The 22,939-nt window shown below is 35.9% G+C and overlaps 1 protein-coding gene across 1 annotated transcript; it reads right to left on the bottom strand.

The window, feature by feature from the left end:
* Nucleotides 1-4,600: 4,600 nt before the first annotated feature.
* Nucleotides 4,601-5,554, bottom strand: LOC136167399 (olfactory receptor 2T8-like). Its single transcript, XM_065934992.1, has one exon. The coding sequence runs from the start codon at nucleotides 5,537-5,539 to the stop codon at nucleotides 4,601-4,603; it is 939 nt and encodes a 312-aa protein (XP_065791064.1). The 5' UTR covers nucleotides 5,540-5,554.
* Nucleotides 5,555-22,939: the final 17,385 nt, after the last annotated feature.

Genomic DNA, 22,939 nt, shown 5'->3' with positions numbered 1-22,939 from the left:
AGCAAAAACATTTAGCTAATGTACTTATTTTACATATAATTATTTTGGCTGCCAACTCTGAGCATTTATAAATGTCAGATAGCATTTTAAGTATCTTATATTTATTAGCATTTTACAGTTAATTATTATTTAATCAACAAAAATCTGCATGGATTCTACAGATGTTAAGCAACATTCTGAAGGTCATACAGATGATCCAATTTCAAGTTCTGAAATTTTTGTCTCAGCACTCACATTCTAAAGTAGTGTATCTCCACAAACTTTTACTACTTTACCACAAATTTTAACCACAAACTTTAATAGCACCCACAAACTTAGCACAGACTCCATTTGACAATATCTTGTGTTTAATGAAGGGCAAGGATGGCTATTTCACATGTTCATATGTGAAACATATGAGGGACAGAAGGTGTGTTTTCAGTCTTATTTTTTAAAGCTGATCCTTCTTGAGCAAATATATATATGTCTCAATGGAGATATATTTATTGAGACATACATATATGTCTCAATAAATGTCCCCATTTTTTAAAAATAAAGGTAATGTAAAACCTTTCTCATAATTATGATAATAATTAAGAAACAAAGTGAAATATTAAGCAAAATAGTCACAAGGTTATTCATGAATTAAGTACCTTGTATGTTTATTGTTATTATTATTTCTGTTTTTCATGTAAGCTTTTTATTTTCTATTGGGGTAGGTGATGCAGTGGTAAAGCGATTGCATACTGATGCAGGAGACACAAGAGATGTGGGTTCAATCCCCGGATTGGGAAGATCCCCTGGAGTAGGAAATCACAACCCACTCCAGTATTCTTGCCTTTAAAAGTCCATAGACAGAGGAGACTACAGCCCATGGGATTGCAAAGAGTCAAACATGACAGACTGACTAAGCACACACACAGCCCACTAACAATATTGTGATAATTTCAAGTGAAGAGTGAAGGGACTCAGATGTACATGTATGTGGATCCATTCTCCTCCAGACTCCCCTGCCATCCAGGCTGCCATATAGCATTGAGCAGAGTTCCATGTGCTATACAGTAGGTCAATGTTGAAAATCCATTTTAAATATAGCAGTATTTACATCCCTAACTCCTTATCCCTGCTCCCCATCCTTCCCCTGACAATCATAAGTTTATTCTTTAAGTCTGTGAATATCTTTCTATTTTATAATTAAGTTCATTTGTATCATTTCTCTTTAGATTCAACATATAAAGGATGTCATATGATATTTCTCCTTCTCTGACTTACTTCATTCAATATGACATTCTGATTTAAATTGTTAACTCTATCACAGTGAAGCTGTGATTAATCTACTTAATGTACCTTAAGTGGACAATTGAAATAAAATACTTAGTGAAATTATCCTTTGATCAAAGTATGGCCCTGTTTAGGAGAACAGTTTAAAATATTTGAATAATGGTTGAATTTTATTAAAGACTTTGAAACATGGTATTCAGTTTTAAGCTAAATGCAGGTTTAGTATTTCTCCTAAATCTCTAGATGTCACTTCCAAAATACTCCAGGAACCTGAACAGCTGTTTCGGTCCCATGCTCCTTGATATTGTCTTCTTTAAATGACATTTCTGCTTAATTCACATGACATAATGGAAACAATTTGAGCAAAAATACTTTGTAACAAAAGAAAAAGTTGTGAAAACTGGGATCCATATCAAGCAAAAATGGCAAAATAAAACATTTAAATTTCTAAATTGGATTCTAAACAAGTTATTTAAAATTATTGTCTTACAGTTAACTTTATATTAATATTTAATTTCTTTATCTTTGGAGAGTTATGTGTGCATACATGCTAAGTTCCTTCAAAATGTCTGACTCTTTGTGATCCTATAGACTGTAGCTGACAGGCTCCTTTGTTCAAGGGCATTCTCCAGACAAGAACACTCGAGTGGGTTGGCATGCCCTCCTCCGGGTGATCTTCCCAACCAGGGACTGAATCAGCATCGCTTATGTCTCCTGCATTGGCAGGTGGTTTCTTCACCACTAGCACCACCTGGTAAGCCTGAGTTATGTGTACATATTTGAAATACATAGCTGTATAAACAAATGTATATTTGTAACTATTTTCTTTGAAAATCCAATGGCCTCTAATGTTTCTAAATTTCGTCAGTTCACTTCAGTTCAGGCACTCAGTAATGTCCAACTCTGCTCCCCATGGACCACAGCATGCTAAGCCTACCTGTCCACCACCAACTCCTGGAGTCTACCCAAACTCATGTCCATTGAGTCTGTGATGCCATCCAACCCTCTCATCCTTTGGTGTCCCCTTCTCCTCCTGCCCTCAATCTTGGCCTCTAATTTTTCCAAATTTCTTAGCTAAAACTAATTGTGGGTATGTACTCAGCAGGAGAAATAAGGAATATACTGATAAAATAAGTATCCTACTTTAAGGCAAGACACAAATTTGAACATGAACATTTTATCTGCTCATTGGATCTCCTTCCATCCTGTTGTGGTCCTTTAAAGGACTGAAACCTGGTGAACGAGAGTTGACGATAAGAAAGTTAAAGAGAGAAAGAAGCTAATATTCCCTGGTTTATGCAGAGAACCAATAAAACCCTAGAACAGGGCTTGCACCACTCACTAAGGCACAGGGCCCTCTAGAGGGGAATCTTAAAAACCTGAGCAGGAGAATGAGTTCAGTGGGTTTCCACACTCTAGATAATTAGCCAGAGGGAGGGGGGAGAGAGAGAGAGGAAACAAAGTTACAGCTTCAAGCCCAATGGAGGTGGAATAGACTCATTCTATACATACCCAGTTCAATGAAAATAGAAAATCATCATGAATTAAGTGGAAATAGTGATGTCAGAAAGTGTATACTTGTATAACAAGTAACAAGTAATTTATTTAAAAATTCCAAATATTCCTATAAACATCATGTGTTATCTATCAGTAAACCACCAATTTGTGTTTGATTTAGAAGCACATTTTTTTTTTCTTTTTTTCAAAGACTGGATGAATCTTTCAGAAAGAAAGACATACAAATAGTAAATAAGCTAATTCAAAAGTCTGCGGCATCATTACACATTAGGAAAATACTAATTAGACCAAATGATAATTAGTCATTTAATGTCATTAATTAGTCTTACTTAATGACCAAATGTCATTAAATAAGACAGACAAAATAAAAAGAAACAGTAATATCAACAACTTGGAGAAACTGCTACTTGTGTGTTCTACTAGCAGGAGTTTAAAATCCAATATCCACACTGAAAACAGATTATTAAAAATTTATTCATACTTCTACCAAAAAAGTAAAAACATATGATCACAGACAAAAAAAAAAAAAAAAGAGAGAGAGATTAATAGGAGCTTAATCATAACAGCTCCAGACTGAAAACAGCCCTGATGTCTATGAAGAAAATAATGCATAAATAAATGGTGATTCATACCAATAACAAAGTACTACTTAGCAATGATAGAAACAAACTACAGACAGTGTAAATTTGTGTAGGAATCTTTAAAAAACTTTTAATATGAAATAAAGATATTAAAGACAAGAAAAATACATACTGTGCAGTTTCACTGATATAAAACTCAAGTACATGTTAAAATAACAGATAGAGATACAAATCAGATGAGTATTTGTCACTGGGTTGAGTGATTTCACTGAAAAAGGACATGAGGGACATTTTTGCTTTAGTAAAAGTTTTGTCTCTTGGTACTGTATGTACAAACCTGGATACCTGTGTTGCAAGTGGATTCTTTACCATCTGAGCCACCAGGGAAACCCGAAGGTTTTGTCTCTTGATACTGGGTGTAAGTTATAAGTTCATGTACTATGGAAATTGGCTTAAGGGAAGCCTATGTCTGTGAGTATTCTAGTGTTTTAAGTTATATCAATTTTTTTTAAAGCAACAAATTTCAGCATTGTTTGAAAACTTTGTTCATTCTTTGAGCAAATATTTATTGTGAAATGGGGTGTAGAAGCATTTTAATAAGGATTTGTGATTAACAAATTTTAATAATTAATAGTCTGATTTATTGACCACAGCTTAGCAAATGATCCCAAAGTATGGAAGTCCATATGAATTCTAAAGTAAAACAGGAATGACACATGGAAACTGTAAGGTAAGGGAGTTACAGAAGGCAAGGTTCAGAAAAAGAACAATACGGCACTTTACAGGAACAGATCGCCTTTGATGAGGTGATCTGATTAGCGAGGTCAGATTAGATGAGGTCTGATTAGATGAGGTCAGATTAGCCAGCTGCTGCACTTATCTAAGAAAAGATATATACTCTTGTATGTGGAAAGTTACTGTCTTAAGGGAGCCTGTTCTTCTCCAAGGTTGTTCAGAGTAGTTATCTCTTAAAGGGCTGGAGCAAGGAATTTTGGAGATCGACCAGAGACTGGACCAGCTGGGAGCTGGGCATAATCAACCTTAATGTCAGTTTTTTTCTTCGGGTGAAGGAGTTCTTTGTTTTGCATAGAATGGCGGGGAGGACCTGGAGGAGAGTTTTAACTCCAGGCTATTTTGAGTCATGTAACTTTCCTTCAGAGATAAAATGAGTATATACTCTCTCAAGGAAATTTTACAAACACACTGTACAAGCTTGAACTTTAGGGCAAATAAATCTAATGTTAATCAAGACTTAAGGCTGTACACAGATCCATACACTTTCTCAGAGCTCCCTTGACCTCACTGTTCCTCAGACTATAGATGAGGGGGTTTAGCACAGGGGTGAAGATAGTATAAAATGCTGACACAAACTTATCATGGTTAGCTGACCTGTAGGATTTGGGTCTTATGTAGGTAAAAATAGCAGCTCCGAAAAAGAGTCCTACCACAGAGATATGTGAGGAGCATGTGGCAAAAGCCTTCTTGCGAGCTTCATTAGAACACATCTGGAGAACGGCAGCAAGGATGAGACCATAGGAAACCAAGATGAGGGAAATGGGGATCAGGAGCATTAACACACAGCAGATGTACATGACATACTCAAAGACAGAAGTGTCAGCACAAGCCAAACGCACAAGAGTGGGAGCCTCACAAAAGAAGTGATCGATCTCTCGGGTACTGCAAAATGAGAAATTCAGAGTAGCAGCAGCCTGCATGAGCCCATCAGCTGCGCCAAGGAACCAAGATCCTAAAATCATACTGAGGCATAATTTCCAACTCATGAGGACTGGGTATCTCAGTGGATGACAAACAGCAGCATAGCGGTCATAGGACATAGCTGCCAAGAGGAAGCACTCACCCCCTCCAAAAGTGAGGAAGAAGAAGATCTGGAACCCACAGCCAGTGGGGGAGATAAACTTCCTGCCAGTCAAATAGTCAACAGCCATTTTGGGCACAACAGTGAAAATCAACATCAGGTCCATGAGGGAGAGTTGGCTCAGTAGGAAGTACATGGGCCTGTGGAGTCGGGGGTCCAGGAGAATCAGGAGAAGCATGAGGGCATTGCCCACTAGAGAGGTGAAAGCAACTATCAGAACCAACACAAAGAGAAATTGGTGGGCTCCAGTGTGGTTAAAGAGACCTAGGAGAATGAAATCTGCAGTGATATTCCAGTTTTCCATGATTCCAAACAAGAGTGATACTGTAAATGGAGAAATGCATAAGGATTACATATGTATGACAGACCAAACTTTATTGAAACACACTAAAATCCAATAATTTTTCTTGACATCAATTAATCTTGGAAGTTATTTTTACTTTCAAAATAAGATGACATACTCTTATGCACAGGAAGTAGAAGAATTGAGTCTGTAGATGGAAACAACTTAATTTGGAATTGTTAGTGCATTTACTTTAACTTTGTCAAGCTATAAATTGAAAACAATAATTATCTTCTTAGTAGTACCCCCCCCACAATGTAATCCCATAAATCTGTTTAAACCTTCATAACTGGAAAGGACATTTTGTGTAGAGAGAAGTTTTCCCTGAAAATTCACAGAAACACAACTTTTATTGGATAAAGAAAAAAAAATCTTCTTACTTCTTCACTCAAACACAGAGATAAATTAATTTCTCCTTCAGTTTCGTGAGGATCTAAGTCCTCAAAAGCATTTTCATCTCTACTATCCTGCAGCCAAAGTTGTTGTAGCTAGTTAAATAAATATAACCTTACTGCAGAAGTAAGGAGGCTAATTCAGTTTCAATGATATGTTGTGATTTGATGAAGTGACCTGACAGAAGGAGTCCTCTTCTTTCATGGTCATTCTCTTTACCCACACCTTTTACATTCATCTCATACTAGTCAACCAAGAAAGAGAAAAGCATTGCAAAAGGCTCACTCAATTCTTAATTCCATTGCTTGATCATCATCTTACCATCATCACTTATCAGATTCTACTGGAAGGTTTAGCTGACTGTTTTAAAGTAAGATATCATGGAAATCCCCATTGTCAAATGCATTTCATATTTTCTAAAACTTCATGATGCGTACACTATTTTTGTGTTGAATAATCAGTCTGAACCACTAATAGCTATATGCATTTCCAACTAAAGCCCTCAGTGTCACTCTTCTGAAATACCTCAAACCCCCTTAACGTATTTCTTTGACTCGAATCCTTCTTATTTTCCATCATTTTCATTACAATTTTGTTGGAAGGTTGACCCTGTTTAAACCTTCAGAAGTTTAACCTTGTTTAAGAATCAATAGGCAACTTAGTAACTACAGGACGTTTGGCGAGTTTCTTAAATTAAGTATACTGTCAATACAGTGGAATTAAGTATTTTCATACAGTTGTTACTGCATCATGAATATTAATCTCCAGATTCTTCATCATCTCCAACTGAAACTATTACTAATTAAATAATAATACTCCATACTCCTTCTGCTCAGCCCTTGGAAATCACTATCCTACTTTCTACCTCTATGAAAGTGACTACTCTAGGAACATTAGACAAATGAAATCATGCGGCATTTACTTTTAAGTTGTTTTTGATTAGTTTACTTCACTTATTATAATGCCCTCAAAGTTGATCCATACTGTAATGAGTCAGAATTTCCTTCTATTTTAAGATAAACAATATTTCTTCATATGTACACACTACATTCTACTTATTAATTCCTTTCACTTATGGACATTTGTATGGCTTTCACTCCAGGTTTAATTATTGACTTAATGTGACTTTTTATTAATTCATAGTAATTATTTTTAATTTTGTATAGATACATGTATAAGCACAAAATATTAATTTTTAACCAAACTTTTTGCTTATACCATACATTTTCTTATTATGATGTTTCCACTTGTATTAAGTATTTTATCTATTATGATATCACTAACTCAATTTTTCAATGGACATAAATGCTATGACTATGCTTTAATTTTGAGTGAGATAAGTATATACAAACAACAGTCATCACAAATATAAATGACTAGTCAGCATGATAGTTGTGTTTAGATTATCTAATGGAAAGGTCTACTATATGTGACAATTAAATGAGTAGTAGGGAATTATATTTCCTAAAATGTGATAGTGTTTTATTATTTGGTTCATTGAAATTTCTATCTTTTCATATTACAAATATGTGATAATTTCAAATAGTGAATTTCAGTTCAAATAGTGAATCTATTTGCCACTATTTAAAATATTTGTAAACCTATGAAAAGATAATTTTGAGGGATACTTTCTAAAATTGGCTTGGATACAAAATGTGGTGAAATTTTTAAATGAGGAATAATTCATCTTGCAAATAAAATATTTACAAAGACATTATGTAGACAATAAAAGCTTACCTCTAAACTAGTGTAGGAATAGGAAAATGTAATACTGTAAAAATAAATATTTTTTCTTTGGGACTATGGTTTCAGAAAGCTAAATATGTTCTGCCTTTCATTCTGACTATATAGTCTTTCATTTGTAGTGCTGTAAAGTTGTGATATTTTTACTGTAAATCACAAACTCATCTCTTTTGCAAAGCTGCCAGAAGGCACAAATAGAGTCTCTCTTGTTTTCTCATAGAGCTATCATAGAATATTTAAAACTGTCTATAATTTTTATTTGTATATTTTTATAATCCTTGTTTTCTTCACTCAGCATTAAAATTATAAATTTCCCCCAAGAAAACAGAGACTTAATCACTCTATTGTGTAAAAACTAAAATGATAACAGCCAAATTTATTTGATGAGCTTCCAAGTTATTACAAGTACTTTAACCTAATGAGTATGCCAGCTAACATATGTTTTAGTTCTTCAGATTGTAGAGTACATAATAAAATGGATTTTATTTGTTAAACTATATAGAGAAAGTAAATTAACTGTGGACTTTCTGGAGTTCAAATTTAATAAGCAAATCTAAGAAATATTTAGAGATTAGTATCACTTACTCACACAAGATAAAAATGACAAACTCCAAAAGTCTGCATCTGCATCCTCTCTGACTGGCATCCTTCTATTGTTCCTCTTTGAGTGGAGGAAGGCTTTTCTAGTCTTGCAACATCAAACATGCTCATCACAGTGTCTGCAGTGACCTAATAATGGGTCTGGCCTATTGCCATCTTATTCTAAATTTGTGTGCTAAGTTGCATCAGTCATGTCCGACTCTTTGTGACATTATGCACTGTAGCTCGCCAGGTTCCTCTGTCCATGGGATTCTTCAGGCAAGAATACTGGAGTGGGTTGTCATTCCCTTCTCCAAGGGATCTTTCTGACCCAGGGATTAAACCCTCCTCTCTCACTTCTCCTGCATTGGCAGGTGTGTTCTTTACCACTAGCGCCATCTGGGAAGCCCAACTCATCATTTATTATCCTATAAATATGTCAGAGCTGCAAAAGTATGACTCTTGGATATCAAAGATATTCAATTTTCAAGGATTTTAGAAGTCCCCAGAACTTCAATAAATTTTCTTACATGCTTTCATAATGTTATGGTTCATTAAAACAAGGAAGAATTATTTACCCAAAGAAAGCTAAAATGCAAATAAACCTGGAAAGAGATGTCTATTTAAAAATACATTGAAGGGACTAATCTGATTCTAGCATTACTTGTTTAAACTTTAATAAGGAGGAAAATTTAAAGAGTGTGTTATTGAAAGACAAGATTTCGTCAAACTCAGGAGTTAAATTGATAAAGCCTATGGTAGAATTCAGCTACTTTTCTTCTTGGACTTAATTTGATAAAATAATGGCATATTAAGTTTCATTTAGTTTGTATCTATATAACATAACTATCGGAGAAGGCAATGGCACCCCACTCCAGTACTCTTGCCTGGAAAATCCCGTGGAAGGAGGAGCCTGGTGGGCGGCAGTCCATGGGGTCGCGGAGAGTCGGAGACGAATGAGCGACTTCACTTTCACTTTTCACTTTCATGCATTGGAGAAGGAAATGGCAACCCACTCCAGTGTTCTTGCCTGGAGAATCCCAGGCACGGAGGAGTCTGGTGGGCTGCCGTCTATGGGGCCGCACAGGGTCGGACACGACTGAAGCGACTTAGAAGCAACATAACTATATATAATTTTGTATTTGCATGCTTGTGTCTATGCAATACATGGATTGTAATAGCAAAAACAATTATAGCAGATTACATTTTTGTGTCAAGCAATTTGCAATTTGATTCTACCTGGGATAATTTTTATAATTTTATTATTGGTTTACTTTTCATTTTAAAAGCTCAGGGAAAGTATATTTTTGCTTCATTTTAACCACCCCTGTAACTTTGTGTTGTCTAAGAGTAAATAAGGATCACCTTCCACAAATGAAAATATACATATATATATATGCATATATGTATGTATGTGTGTGTATGTATCTTTCTCATGGAATAGTTAGTGGGAAAAGCTGCCTCTGTAAATATATATATATATATTTATATGATATATGTATATCATATATATATATATGATATTGCAAATTGATTAATCCAGGTGAGCAGTAATAATTGTTATTTTGCTTCTTTTAGGGAGGGAGTAATACTTAGATTTTCATTCTAACTCTACCTTTGGATGTTGAATCTTATCAGAGTGTCCAATCTTGCACTGATTTAGAACTTAACTGACCTTCTGAGTGAAACCTTACCTTTAAGTTCAAGCTATAATATTTCTTTGTGCTTCCCTGGTAGCTCAACTGGTAAATAATTTACCTTCAATGCAGGAGATCCTGGTTCGATTTCTGGGTCCGGAAGATCTCCTGGAGAAAGAATAGGCTATCCAGTATTCTTGGGCTCTCCTGGTGACTCAGACCTGGGTTCCATCCCTGGGTTAGGAAGATCCCCTGGAGGAGGGAATGGCAATGCACTCCAGTATTCTTGCCTGGAGAATTCCACGGACAGAGAAACCTGGCAAACTATTGTCCATAGAGTCGCAAATAGTTGGACATGACTGAATGGCTTTCACTTTCATATTATTTCCTTTGCAAAACTATATTATTTCCTTTGTTAAACCTCAGATTCCTAGCTCAGTAACAGTAGTACAACCTGAACAGGTAGTATATCATGTTTCAAGTAAGACATTTGGCAAGAGAGTAACGATCATTTTCAATAAAATTTATATTTTCCGTTTTGAATATTGTTTCATGTTGGTCACAGATTTGTTAGAGCAATGCTCTAGAAGCACAGTTGTTGACAGTGCTGCCACTGTCAGATGGGGGAAATAGACATTGAGTAATATACATTAAATATTCTGTTGATTCCCTGGGGCATAAGTAGGAAGATCAGGTACGCTTATATCAGAGGGAAAAATGGACATCTCAGAATTTCATCATGAAACTGAAATGACTGTGAATCTTGGGGTCAAAATTTAGAATAATTTAAGATTACTTATAAATATTTGAATATAATTTAGAGAAATCAGAAACTTTTTAACAGACCCTCATTTTAGTAAGACAAAGATGTTCTGCTCAACTCTTCTCCAGGAGGTATGTAGAAATTAAATACTTTCCAGACTTCACAATGACAGACTGCTTTGAAAAGGGCATCTAATAGGTGCTGATACCTGGCTACAGTGCAGAGTCAAGAAGTTACATCTGGGCAGATAGGAAGTAAGGGAAATAAATTCTACTCTTCTGTTTGCCTCTCCTCTCCTAGGGTTAAAGAGACACACTTGGCAATTCATGGGACATAGACAAAGTACAATATGACCTGTACCCCAGAAGTAGGAAACAAGATTACTAATAAACATAACTAATCAATCATTTCTCCTGTCTTTTTAACAAATGTCTTGTTCCATTAATTCCTTCACAAAACCAGTTCATTCACTTTCCAAAGGTAACAAGTAAAATCTCATTCAGTCATGGGTATTGAGCAGTTACCCACAGATCCAGAAATGTTCTTATATCTGATGACCTGTGAAATATATGTCATCCAATACCCAACATATTTGGTGAATCAAAGTCCTGAATATAGCAGTAAACATTCCCCAAAGGGAAAAAACAGTGAGAGGCATATAGTAATATGTTCTCGGACATTCTCAATTTTTACTGGGCAGCCATATAATTTTTAACTCTAATATGGATGAAGAAAATTAATAATTAAAGTCATTTTTATAGTTTTCTCTTTTTTATTGTCAGTGGAACATTGCCCTTAAATATTCTTTATTTTTCAAAATCCAGGTTGCCTTCTCTGACTTGATATTTATAGAAAATAATCTTATTGTGACAAATTAGTTTTCTCAGCCAACAGTCTTTAGATACATGTTTGAAGTCTGTGTGTGGTTTATTATTGCTTTATATATATTCTTGGCATTCTGCCAATGTCCATGTGAAGAGTGAACTTCACTGTCATATGTATATGCATTATGTATACGTATACACACACAAAAACACATACGTGTGTGCATGTGTGTGTATCTGTATGTATATTGGCTTGACTAAGCTATATCTTGTTTGGACTAATTGTGTTTGAACATCTCTATCTATCAATTCCACACCAAGATCTTTATAGGTATCATTTTCCCCCTTTTCTCTTGCTTCTTTTATTGCCATGAGAAGATGATGCTTGAGCATATTGTCTATTTTAACACCTTAAGTTGTCTGTGCCTGGTTTCCTAATTAAAAAAGCCAAAGGTTCCTGTGACTCTACTGTTATAAAACTGGAAGCCACTATCTCTTTTCAAACAGAGCAGAGTAATTCAGATAATTAACCTAATAGAAGGTAAGAATGTCAAGGAGCCAAATGGGGGAAAACTGAATGAACATAGCAACATGCAAGCATGGTAAGTTTCCATCATTCCTGTAAATCAAGGAGCACCTGAATGAGTAGCATCCTGAAACTGAAGAATAGGGTCCACTTGAAGAATCTGAGTAAAAAGGCCGGTTAGATTGTATGATTTGAAACTATATATAGAAAGAATAGCTCTCTCAAGAAACCTGGAAACATGGAGAGTCTCAACTACTGCCAAGGATACTAAAGAAAACAGAGAGACAGCTAATGAAAGAGAAAAGTATTTTTTATTGTGTCCTATAGAACTTCCAAGTTTTCACGGGAGCTTCTACTGAGATTTTCTGTAGAAAACCAACTGGCACATAATCAAAAATCTTTATCTTCAGCTATAGATCTTTGCAGAATAAAAAGATCTGAAAACAAGCAAATAAAGACTTGCATGCTGATTAACAATAATATCTGTTTTATATTTTGCTAGTGAGTATTTTTAGATATAGTAATGTTTTTTTCCATCAAATTTATTTTATTTTACTAAGTCTAAATCTGTTTACTGTTGGGTTAATACCTGCCTAATAAACCTAGTCTCATTCTTTAATTTTCTAGCATGCTACATTTTTTCAAATTTAGATATGTTTGCTTTACAATCTAATTTTTCTTCAGTATAGCTTCTTTCCTTTTCACTTGTAAAATTAAGTATATTTACATTTTCCAAAAGAACTGACACACAAAAAAATAAAATATATATATATAATTTAACTCAAACTATTATACATACATAATGCTGTATAAGAAGCCACCACAAAACTTACTGGTTCACAGAAATCCCTTGCATTCCTATACACTAACAATGAGAAAACATAAAGAGAAATTAAGGAAACAGTACCATTAACCATTGCAACAAAAAGAATAAAATACTTAGGAATATATCTACCTAAAGAAACAAAAGACCTATACATAGAAAACTATAAAACACTGATGAAAGAAATCAAAGAGGACACAAACAGATGGAGAAACATACCGTGTTCATGGGTTGGAAGAATCAATATTGTCAAAATGGCTATTCTACCCAAAGCAATCTATAGATTCAATGCAATCCCTATCAAGCTACCAATGGTATTTTTCACAGAACTAGAACAAATAATTTCACAATTTGTATGAAAATACAGAAAACCTCAAATAGCCAAAGTAATCTTGAGAAAGAAGAATAGAACTGGAGGAATCAACCTGCCTGATTTCAGGCTATACTACAAAGCCACAGTCATCAAGACAGTATGATACTGGCACAAAGACAGAAATATAGATCAATGGAACAGAATAGAAAGCCCAGAGATAAATCCACGAACCTATGGACACCTTATCTTTGACAAAGGAGGCAAGGATATACAATGGAAAAAAGACAACCTCTTTAACAAGTGGTGCTGGGAAAACTGGTCAACCACTTGTAAAAGAATGAAACTCGAACACTTTCTAACACCATACACAAAAATAAACTCAAAATGGATTAAAGATCTAAATGTAAGACCAGAAACTATAAAACTCCTAGAGAACATAGGCAAAACACTCTCCGACATGAATCACAGCAGGATTCTCTATGACCCACCTCCCAGAATATTGGAAATAAAAGCAAAACTAAACAAATGGGACCTAATGAAACTTAAAAGCTTCTGCAGTACAAAGGAAACTATAAGCAAGGTGGAAAGACAGCCTTCAGAATGGGAGAAAATAATAGCAAATGAAGCAACAGACAAAGGATTAATCTCAAAAATATACAAGCAACTCCTGCATCTCAATTCCAGAAAAAAAAAAAAAGACCCAATAAAAAAATGGCCCAAAGAACTAAACAGACATTTCTCCAAAGAAGACATACAGATGGCTAACAAACACATGAAAAGATGCTCAACATCACTCATTATCAGAGAAATGCAAATCAAAACCACAGTGAGGTACCATTACACGCCAGTCAGGATGGCTGCTATCCAAAAGTCTACAAGCAATAAATGCTGGAGAGGGTGTAGAGAAAAGGGAATCCTCTTGCACTGTTCGTAGGAATGCAAACTAGTACAGCCGCTATGGAGAACAGTGTGGAGATTCCTTAGAAAACTGAAAATAGAACTGCCATATGACCCAGCAATCCCACTCATGGGCATACACACTGAGAAAACCAGATCTGAAAGAGACACGTGCACCCCAATGTTCATCGCAGCACTGTTTATAATAGTCAGGACATGGAAGCAACCTATGCCCATCAGCAGATGAATGGATAAGGAAATTGTGGTACATATACACCATGGAATATTACTCAGCCGTTAAAAAGAATTCATTTCAGTCAGTTCTAATGAGATGGATGAAACTGGAGCCCATTATACAGAGTGAAGTAAGTCAGAAAGATAAAGACCAATGCAGTATACTAACTCAAATATATGGAATTTAGAAAGATGGTAACAATAACCCTATATGCAAAACAGAAAAAGAGAGACAGATGTACAGAACAGACTTTTGGACTCTGTGGGAGAAGGCAAGGGTGGGATGTTTTGAGAGAACAGCATCGAAACATTTGTCTTATCAAGGGTAAAACAGATCACCAGCCCAGGTTGGATGCATGAAACAAGTGCTCGGGGTTGGTGCATTGGGAAGACCCAAAGGGATGGGGTGGGAATGGAGGTGGGAGGGGGAATTGGGATGGGGAATGCATGTAAATCCATGGCTGATTCATGTCAGTGTACAGCAAAAAATACTACAATATTGTAAAGTAATTAGCCTCCAACTAATAAAAATAAATGGGAAAAAATAAAAAATAAAATAAATAAAATAAAAATAAAAATAAATAAAATGACCTACAGATTCCATTTGGACTTACCAGGTGGCACTAATGGTAAAGAACCTACTGCTAGTGCAGATAGACTTAAGAGATGAGACTTGATCCCTAGTTTGGGAAGATCTCCTGGAGGTGGGCATGGCAACCTACTCCAGTATTCTTGCTTGGAGAATCCCATGGACAGAGGATCCTGGCAGGCTGCAATCCCTAGGGTCTCACAAAGTCAGACTCAACTGAAGTGACAATACATTCACACATACACAGAGATTCCAACTGAGTATTTAACCACTCAACTCAGTTGAGTCAAGCAATTTTTTTTTTTTTTCAGAGTTCAGGGTTTTACAGGTGAAAAGTAGAGGTTTATTTCTAGTCAAACCTAATGCTGAAAGTGTACTTTTTATATCCCTGATTTATTCACGAGCCTTCTCTTTGATCTTTACCTTTGGTTTGACTTGTAGTCTTTCATTTTTTCCCATGAAGCATGAGGTCATGAAAACAAATAATATTTGTTCATTTTACATGATTGATGTTCTTGGTAAAGAGAAGACATCCTGGCATTTGATTTCTCAGATTTCTTCTCTCACTTCAATTTTCAATTCTAATAGATAGGTACTCTTATATAGATGTCTCACTATATGGACTTAAATATAGATATATTTGTAAATATATAAGCATAATAGATTTCCATATCTATTTCCAAATCTACCTATAGATCCATCTAACTCTTTGGATTTGTCATGTAGTTATTCTGCCACACACTCAAATAATGAAGTCTATATTATTTAATTTTCAATTTGAATTAAATTTTAACTATTTTTAAACTACAGAAATGTTATATTTGTAAACTTGCATAGCTGCATTTTAGAGGGTTTAATATAGAAGTGTGTGTGTTCCTAGGTGACTGACCTCAGAGTGTAACTCCTGATCATTTCGTATCAAATTCTGAATGTTTTTCCTAAATTACATTTTGAAATGTTTTGTTTGTAAAACATCTATGGATCATATATGAAGGCTGAAGTAGTGAAATATTCCTATTAATATGAAATATTCTCATATAGTATAATTAAAAGTATCTATCAAAACAATGGCTCCAGAGTTTGTGAAGTAAGTTTAAAATGATGACATTGTATTTGTCATGGATGCCAAAAAAAAAGAAAAAAAGCATGCATTAATTAGAGTACTATTATAGTTACTTTGTTGCTGTTGTTGTTTTAGTTGCTAAGTTGTGTCCAGCTCTTTGTGACCCCATGGGCTGTAGCTGCTAGGCTCTTATGTCCATGGGAATTACCCATTACTGGAGTGGGTTGACATTTCCTTCTTCAAGGAATCTTCCTGACACAGGAATCCAACACATATCTCCTGTACTGGCAGGGAAATTCTTTGCCACTGAGTCAGAAAGACAGCACATTACAATTATCATTTCAGTATTGAAAATAGAAGCTTTAAAAAACAGTAACATATTTCAAAAGAATCTATAATTTTGGCTATTTCCAGCAGTGGCAGCTTGTCTGTGTTTCAAGGAGCATCAGCAGAAAAGGGTGTTGGAGGATCCACTTTCTCAAGGGCTTAAAAATATGTCCTGGCTGTTAAAGGTAAGCCTAATGTCTGCCTGCAAATATTTATAGACATGGGCAAGAAAGTACCTATGTGACCTAATCATGGATTGAACATACAGTCACTTCTGCCATGCGTTAGGATAAAAGGAATCAAAGGGGTCTTCCCAGATTTAAAGAACAGGGGCATAGATTTTAGTTCTTAATAGACTATTGGTAGTGTCCTACTGGAGTTTATAGATTGGCACATTTTGCAGACGTTTTCTGGAATATGCAATTTATCATTGGTACCTATATATCATTATGCATACACTATGCACACATATAATAGTTCTGTCATATTTTAAAGTTTAAATAGATCTCACTTAAAATGAGAACATGAAATATATGTTGTGACTCTAAGCAATACTAGCCATCAACAACAACTAAAGTGTATGAAAATTATATGTATTAAATCTGATTTATAATTAGTACAGTTTTATACATGATAATTTAGAATTTGCAATTTTATGAGGTAATTTATGTTTATTAGTATTTTACATATTATGTCTATAGATAAATCTGTTATTTATATATGGAAATATATGTTTATATATGAAATTATAAATAAGCATAGACTACATAGATATATTTTTATGTATTGGGCTTCCCATGTGGCGTTTGTTGTAAAGAATCCACCTGTCAATGCAGGAGATGCTAGAGATGCGGCTTTGATCTCTTGGGCCGGGAAAATCCACTGGAGTAGGAAATGGCAATTTGCTCCATTATTTTTGCCTGGAAATATTCCACAGACAGAAGAGCCTCCTGGTGGGCTACAATCCAAGGGGCCGCAGAGTTGGACAGAGCTGAGCGCACATACACACACATGCACATTGTTACATATATTTACATATTGTATTACATATGTAAATTGTATCTATCAACAATTTACATATATAAATTATAAATAAATATACATAAGTATGGCTTACCCGGTGGCTCAGCAGATAAAGAATCTTCTTGCTATGCAGAAGACACAGGAAAAGAAATTATTGGAGCTATGGAAGAATATTTTTTCTTACTTCTTGACCATCTACAAATGCAGTGTTTTATTTGAGTTGATGTGAGCTAATTAAATGAAAGATATTAGGTAGATCATTCAGAAGTTATTAAAATTTAAGAAAAGGAGGTGCTGGGAAAACTGGATGGCTAATGTGAAGCAACATGACTAAAACATTTCCTCACACAACATACCTAAATAAATTCAAATGGGTTAAATACCTAAATGTAAGAACTGAAACCATAAAACGCATAGAAGAAAACATAAGCTGAACAATCTTTGATTTACAGGAGGAGCAATTTTTTGATCTATCTCTTAAAGCAAAAGATGTAAAAGCAAAAAGAAATCTACAAAATAAAGACAACCCACAGGACAGCAGAAAATATTTGCAAATGATATGATCAACAAGGAGGTAATATCCAAAACATAAAAACAGCACACACAACTAAATGTCAAAAAACAACCCAATAAAAAATGCACAAATAATCTGAATAGATATTTTTCCAGAGATGGCATATAGAATGCTAAAATGTGAAACAGAGTTACTCAGCAAAGTTAATTATTGGAGAAACACAAATCACCTCAAAACAATGAGCTATAATCTCCTGCCTGTCAGAGTAACTATTGTTAAAAAATTTAACAATAACCAATGCTGTATGGATATGAAGAAAAGAGAATCTTCAGATATTGGAGGTGGGAATTTAAAAATTGGTGCAGCTGCTATGGAAAACAGTATGAAGATTCCAAAAACTAAAAGTAGAACTACTATCAGTATCAGTTCAGTATCAGTTCAGTCACTCAGTCTTGTCCAACTCTTTGTGACCCAATGAACCACAGCACACCAGGCATCCCTGACCATCACCAACTCCCGGAGTCTACCCAAACCCATGTCCATTGAGTCGGTGATGCCATCCAACCATCTCATCCTCTGTCATCCCCTTCTCCCCCTGCCCTCAATCTTTCCCAGCAACAAGGTCTTTCAAATGAGTCAGCTCTCCACATCAGGTGGCCAATGTATTGGAGTTTCATCACTAGAAATAAAGCTAGTGGAGGTGATGGAATTCCAGTTGAGCTATTTCAAATCCTGAAAGATGAGGCTGTGAAAGTGCTGCAATCAATATGCCAGCAAATTTGGAAAACTCAACAGTGGCCAGAGGACTGGAAAAGGTCAGTTTTCATTCCAATCCCAAAGAAAGGCGATGCCAAAGAATGCTGAAACTACTGCACAATTGCACTCATCTCACATGCTAGCAAATTAATTCTCAAAATTCTCTAAGCCTAGGTATCAACAGTACATGAGCTGTGAAATTCCAGATGTTCAAGCTGAATTTAGAAAAAGCAGAGGAACCAGAGATCAAATTGCCAACATGCGTTGGATCATTGAAAAAGAAAGAGATTACCAGAAAAGTATCTACCTCTACTTTATTGATTACTCCACAGCCTTTGACTGTGTAGATCATAACAAACCTTGGAAAATTCTTCAAGAGATGGGAATACCAGATCACCTTACCTCGCTCCTGATAAATCTGCATGCAGGTCAAGAAGCAACAGATAGAACTGGATATGGAACAACAGACTGGTTCCAAATGGGAAAGAAGTACGTCAAGGTTGTATATTGTCACCTTGCTTATTTGATTATATGCAGAATGAGTACATCTTATGAAACATCAGAATCAAGATAGCAGGGAGAAATATCAATAATCTCAGATATACAAATGACACAATCCTTATTGCAGAAAGCAAAGAGGAACTAAAGGGCAACTTGATGAAAGTGAAAGAGGAGAGTGAAAAAGTTGGTTTAAAGCTCAACGTTCCAAAGAATAAATCAAGGCATCTGGTCCCATCACTTCATGCCAAATAGATAGGGAAACAATAGAAACAGTGAGAGATTTTATTTTCTTGGGCTCCAAAATCACTGCAGATGGTGACTGCAACCATAAAATTAAAACACACTTCCTCCTTGGAAGAAAAGCTATGATGAACCTAGACAACATTTTAAGAACTAGAGACATTATTTTACCGACAAAGATCCATATAGTCAAAGCTATGGGTTTTCAGTAGTCATGTGTGAATGTGAGAGTTGGACCATAAAGTAAGCTGAGCACTGAAGAATTGATACCTTTGAACTGTGGTGTTGGAGAAAGACTGTTGAGAGTCCCTTGGGCAGCAAGGAGATCAAACCAGTCAATTCTAAAGGAAATCATGCCTGAATATTCATTGGAAGGACTGATGCTGAAGCTGAAACTCAGATACTTTGGCCACCTGATACGAAGAACTGACTCATTGGAAAAGACCTTGATATTGGGAAAGAGTGAAGACAGGTAAAGGGGACAAAAGAGGATAAGATATTTGGAAGGTATCACTGTCTCAATGGACTTGAGCTTGAGCAAACTCCAGGAACTGATGATAGACAAGCCTGGCTTGCTGCAATTCATGGTGTCACATGAGCCAAACACAACTAAGCAACTGAACTGAACTAATTTCTAAATTGAAAATTATTTTTTTAGTTTATTTACTTTTTAATGAAGGATAATTGCTTTACAGAATTTTGCTGTTTTCTGTCAAACTTTAACATGAATCAGCCATAGGTGTACATATATCCCCTCCCTTTTGAAACTCCCTCCCATCTCCCTCCCCATCCCCCTCCTCTAGGTTTATACAGAACCCTTGTTTGAGTTTCCTGAGCCATACAGCAAATTCCCACTGGCTATCTGTTTTACATATGGTAATGTAAGTTTCTACGTTACTTTTTCCATACATCTCAACCTCTCCTCCCCTTTCTCCGAGTCCATAAGTTTGTTCTCTACGTCTGTTTATCTATTGTTGCTCTGTAAATAAATTCTTCAGTACCATTTTTTTAGATTCCATATGCTGTTGCTACTGCAGCTGCTGCTGCTAGGTCACTTCACTTGTGTCCGACTCTGTGTGACCCCATAGATGGCAGTCCACCAGGCTCCCTCATCCCTGGGATTCTCCAGGTGAGAATATTGGAGTGGGTTGCCATTTCCTTCTCCAATGCATGAAAGTGAAAAGTGAAAGTGAAGTTGCTCAGTCGTGTCCGACTTTTCGTGACCCCATGGACTGCAGCCTACCAGGCTCTTCTGTCCATGGGATTTTCCAGGCAAGTGTACTGAAGTGGGGTAAGATTCCATATATATGTGTTATAATATGATATTTCAAGCAAAACCAGGCTCAATAAAGGACAGAAAGGGTATGAACCTAACAGAAGCAGAAGATATTAAGAAGAGGTGGCAAGAATACACAGAACTATACAAAAAAAATCTTCATGACCCAGATAATTACAATGGTGTGATTACTCACCTAGAGCTAGATGTCTTGGAATGAGAAGTCAAGTGGGCCTTAGGAAGCATCAATATGAACAAAGCTAGTAGAGTTAATGGAATTCTAGTTGAGCTTTTTCAAATCCTAGAAGATGATGCTGTGAAAGTGCTGGACTCAATATGCCAGCAAATTTGGAAAATTCAGCAGTGACCACAGGGCTGGAAAAGGTCAGTTTTCATTCTAGTCCCTATTAAAGGCTATGACAAAGAATGCTCAAACTACCCCCACAATTGCACTCATCTCACACGAGATAATTTTGAACAAAGTAATGCTCAAAATTCTCCAAGCTAGGCTTCAGAAATACATGAACCATGAACTTCCAAATGTTCAAATTGGTTTTAGAAAAGGCAGAGGAAACAGATATCAAATTGCCAACATACCCTGAATCATTGAAAAAGCCCGAGAAAGCCAGAAAAACATCTATTTCTGCTGTATTGAATATGTCAAAGTCTTTGACTGTGTGGATCACAATAAACTGTGGAAAATTCTGAAAGAGTTGGGAATACCAGACCACCTGATCTGCCTCCTGAGAAATCTGTATGCAGGTCAGGAAGCAACAGTTCGAACTGGACATGGAAAAACAAGACTGATTCCAAATCGGGAAAGGAGCACGTCAAGGCTGTACATTGTCACCCTGCTTATTTAACTTATATGCAGAGTACATCATGAGAAATACTGGGCTGGATGAAGAATAAGCTGGAATCAAGATAGGAGAAATATCAGTAACCTCAGATATGCAGATGACACCAACCTTATGGCAAAAAGTGAAGAAGGACTAAACAGCCTCTTGATGAAAGTGAAAGAGGAAGATGAAAAAGTTGCCTTAAAGCTCAATATTCAGAAAACTAAGATCATGGCATCTGGTCCCATCACTTCATGGCAAATAGATAGGGAAACAGTGGAAACAGTGGCTGACTTAATTTTTCTGGTCTCCAAAATCACTGCAGATGGTGACTGTAGCTGTGAAATTAAAAGACACTTACTCCTTGGAAGGAAAGTTATGACAAACCTAGAAAAAAAATTAAAAAGCAGAGACATTACTTTGCCAACAAAAGTCCGTCTAGTCAAGGCTATGGTTTTTCCAGTAGTCATGTATGGATGTGAGAGTTGGACTATAAAGAAAGCTGAGCGCCAAAGATTTGAAGCTTTTGATCTGTGTTGGAGAAGACTCTTGAGAGTCCCTTGGACTGCAAGGAAATCCAACCAGTCAAACCTAAAGGAAATCGGTCCTGAATATTCATTGGAAAGACGGATGCTGAAGCTGAAACTCCAATACTTTGGCCACCTGATGGGAAGAAATGACTCATTTGCAAAGACCCTGATGCTGAAAAGATTGAAGACAGGAGAAGGGAATGACAGAGGATGAGATGGTTGGATGGCATCACCGACTGGATGGTCAAGAGCTTGAGCAAGTTCTGGGAGTTGGTGATGGACAGGGTGGCCTGGTATGCTGCGGTTCACGGGGTTGAAAAGAGTAGGACATGACTGAGCGACTTAACTGAAAGATTGCCATTTTCTTAATTGTTTGGCATTGATTTTGTAGGTTTTTTTTCTTCTGTTGCATTTCTAGACTGTATAAGTCCCTTTAACATATGTTGTAAAGCGAGTTTGGTGGTAATGAATTCTCTTAACTTTTGCTTCTCTGCAAAGCTTTTTATTTCTCCATCAATTTTGAATGAGATCCTTGTCAGGTACAGTAATTTTGTTTGTAGATTTTTCCCTTTCAGGACTTAAATATATCCTGCCATTCCCGTCTGGCCTGCAGAGTTTCTGCTGAAAGATCAGCTGTTAAATGTATGGGGTTTCCCTTGTATGTTACTTGCTGCTTCTCCCTTGATGCTTTTAATATTCTTTCTTTGTGTTTAGTCTTTCTTAGTTTGATTATTATGTGTCTTGGTGTGTTGCTTCTGAGTTTATCCTATATGGGACTCTTTGTGCCTTTTGGACTTGATTGACTATTTCCTTTTCCATGTTGGGGAAATTTTCAACTATAACCTCTTCAAAAATTTTCTCATACCCTTTCTTTTTCTCTTTTTCTTCTGGGACCCCTATAATTTGAATATTGGTGCATTTGATATTGTCCCAGAAGTCTCTAAGAATGTCCTCAGTTCTTTTCATTCTTT

The sequence above is a fragment of the Muntiacus reevesi genome, chromosome 1 (assembly GCF_963930625.1).
Source record: "Muntiacus reevesi chromosome 1, mMunRee1.1, whole genome shotgun sequence".
NCBI classification, from domain to species: Eukaryota; Metazoa; Chordata; class Mammalia; order Artiodactyla; family Cervidae; genus Muntiacus; species Muntiacus reevesi.
Note: the sequence above shows the minus strand (reverse complement) of the source record. Positions and strands in the feature narration are given on the sequence as shown.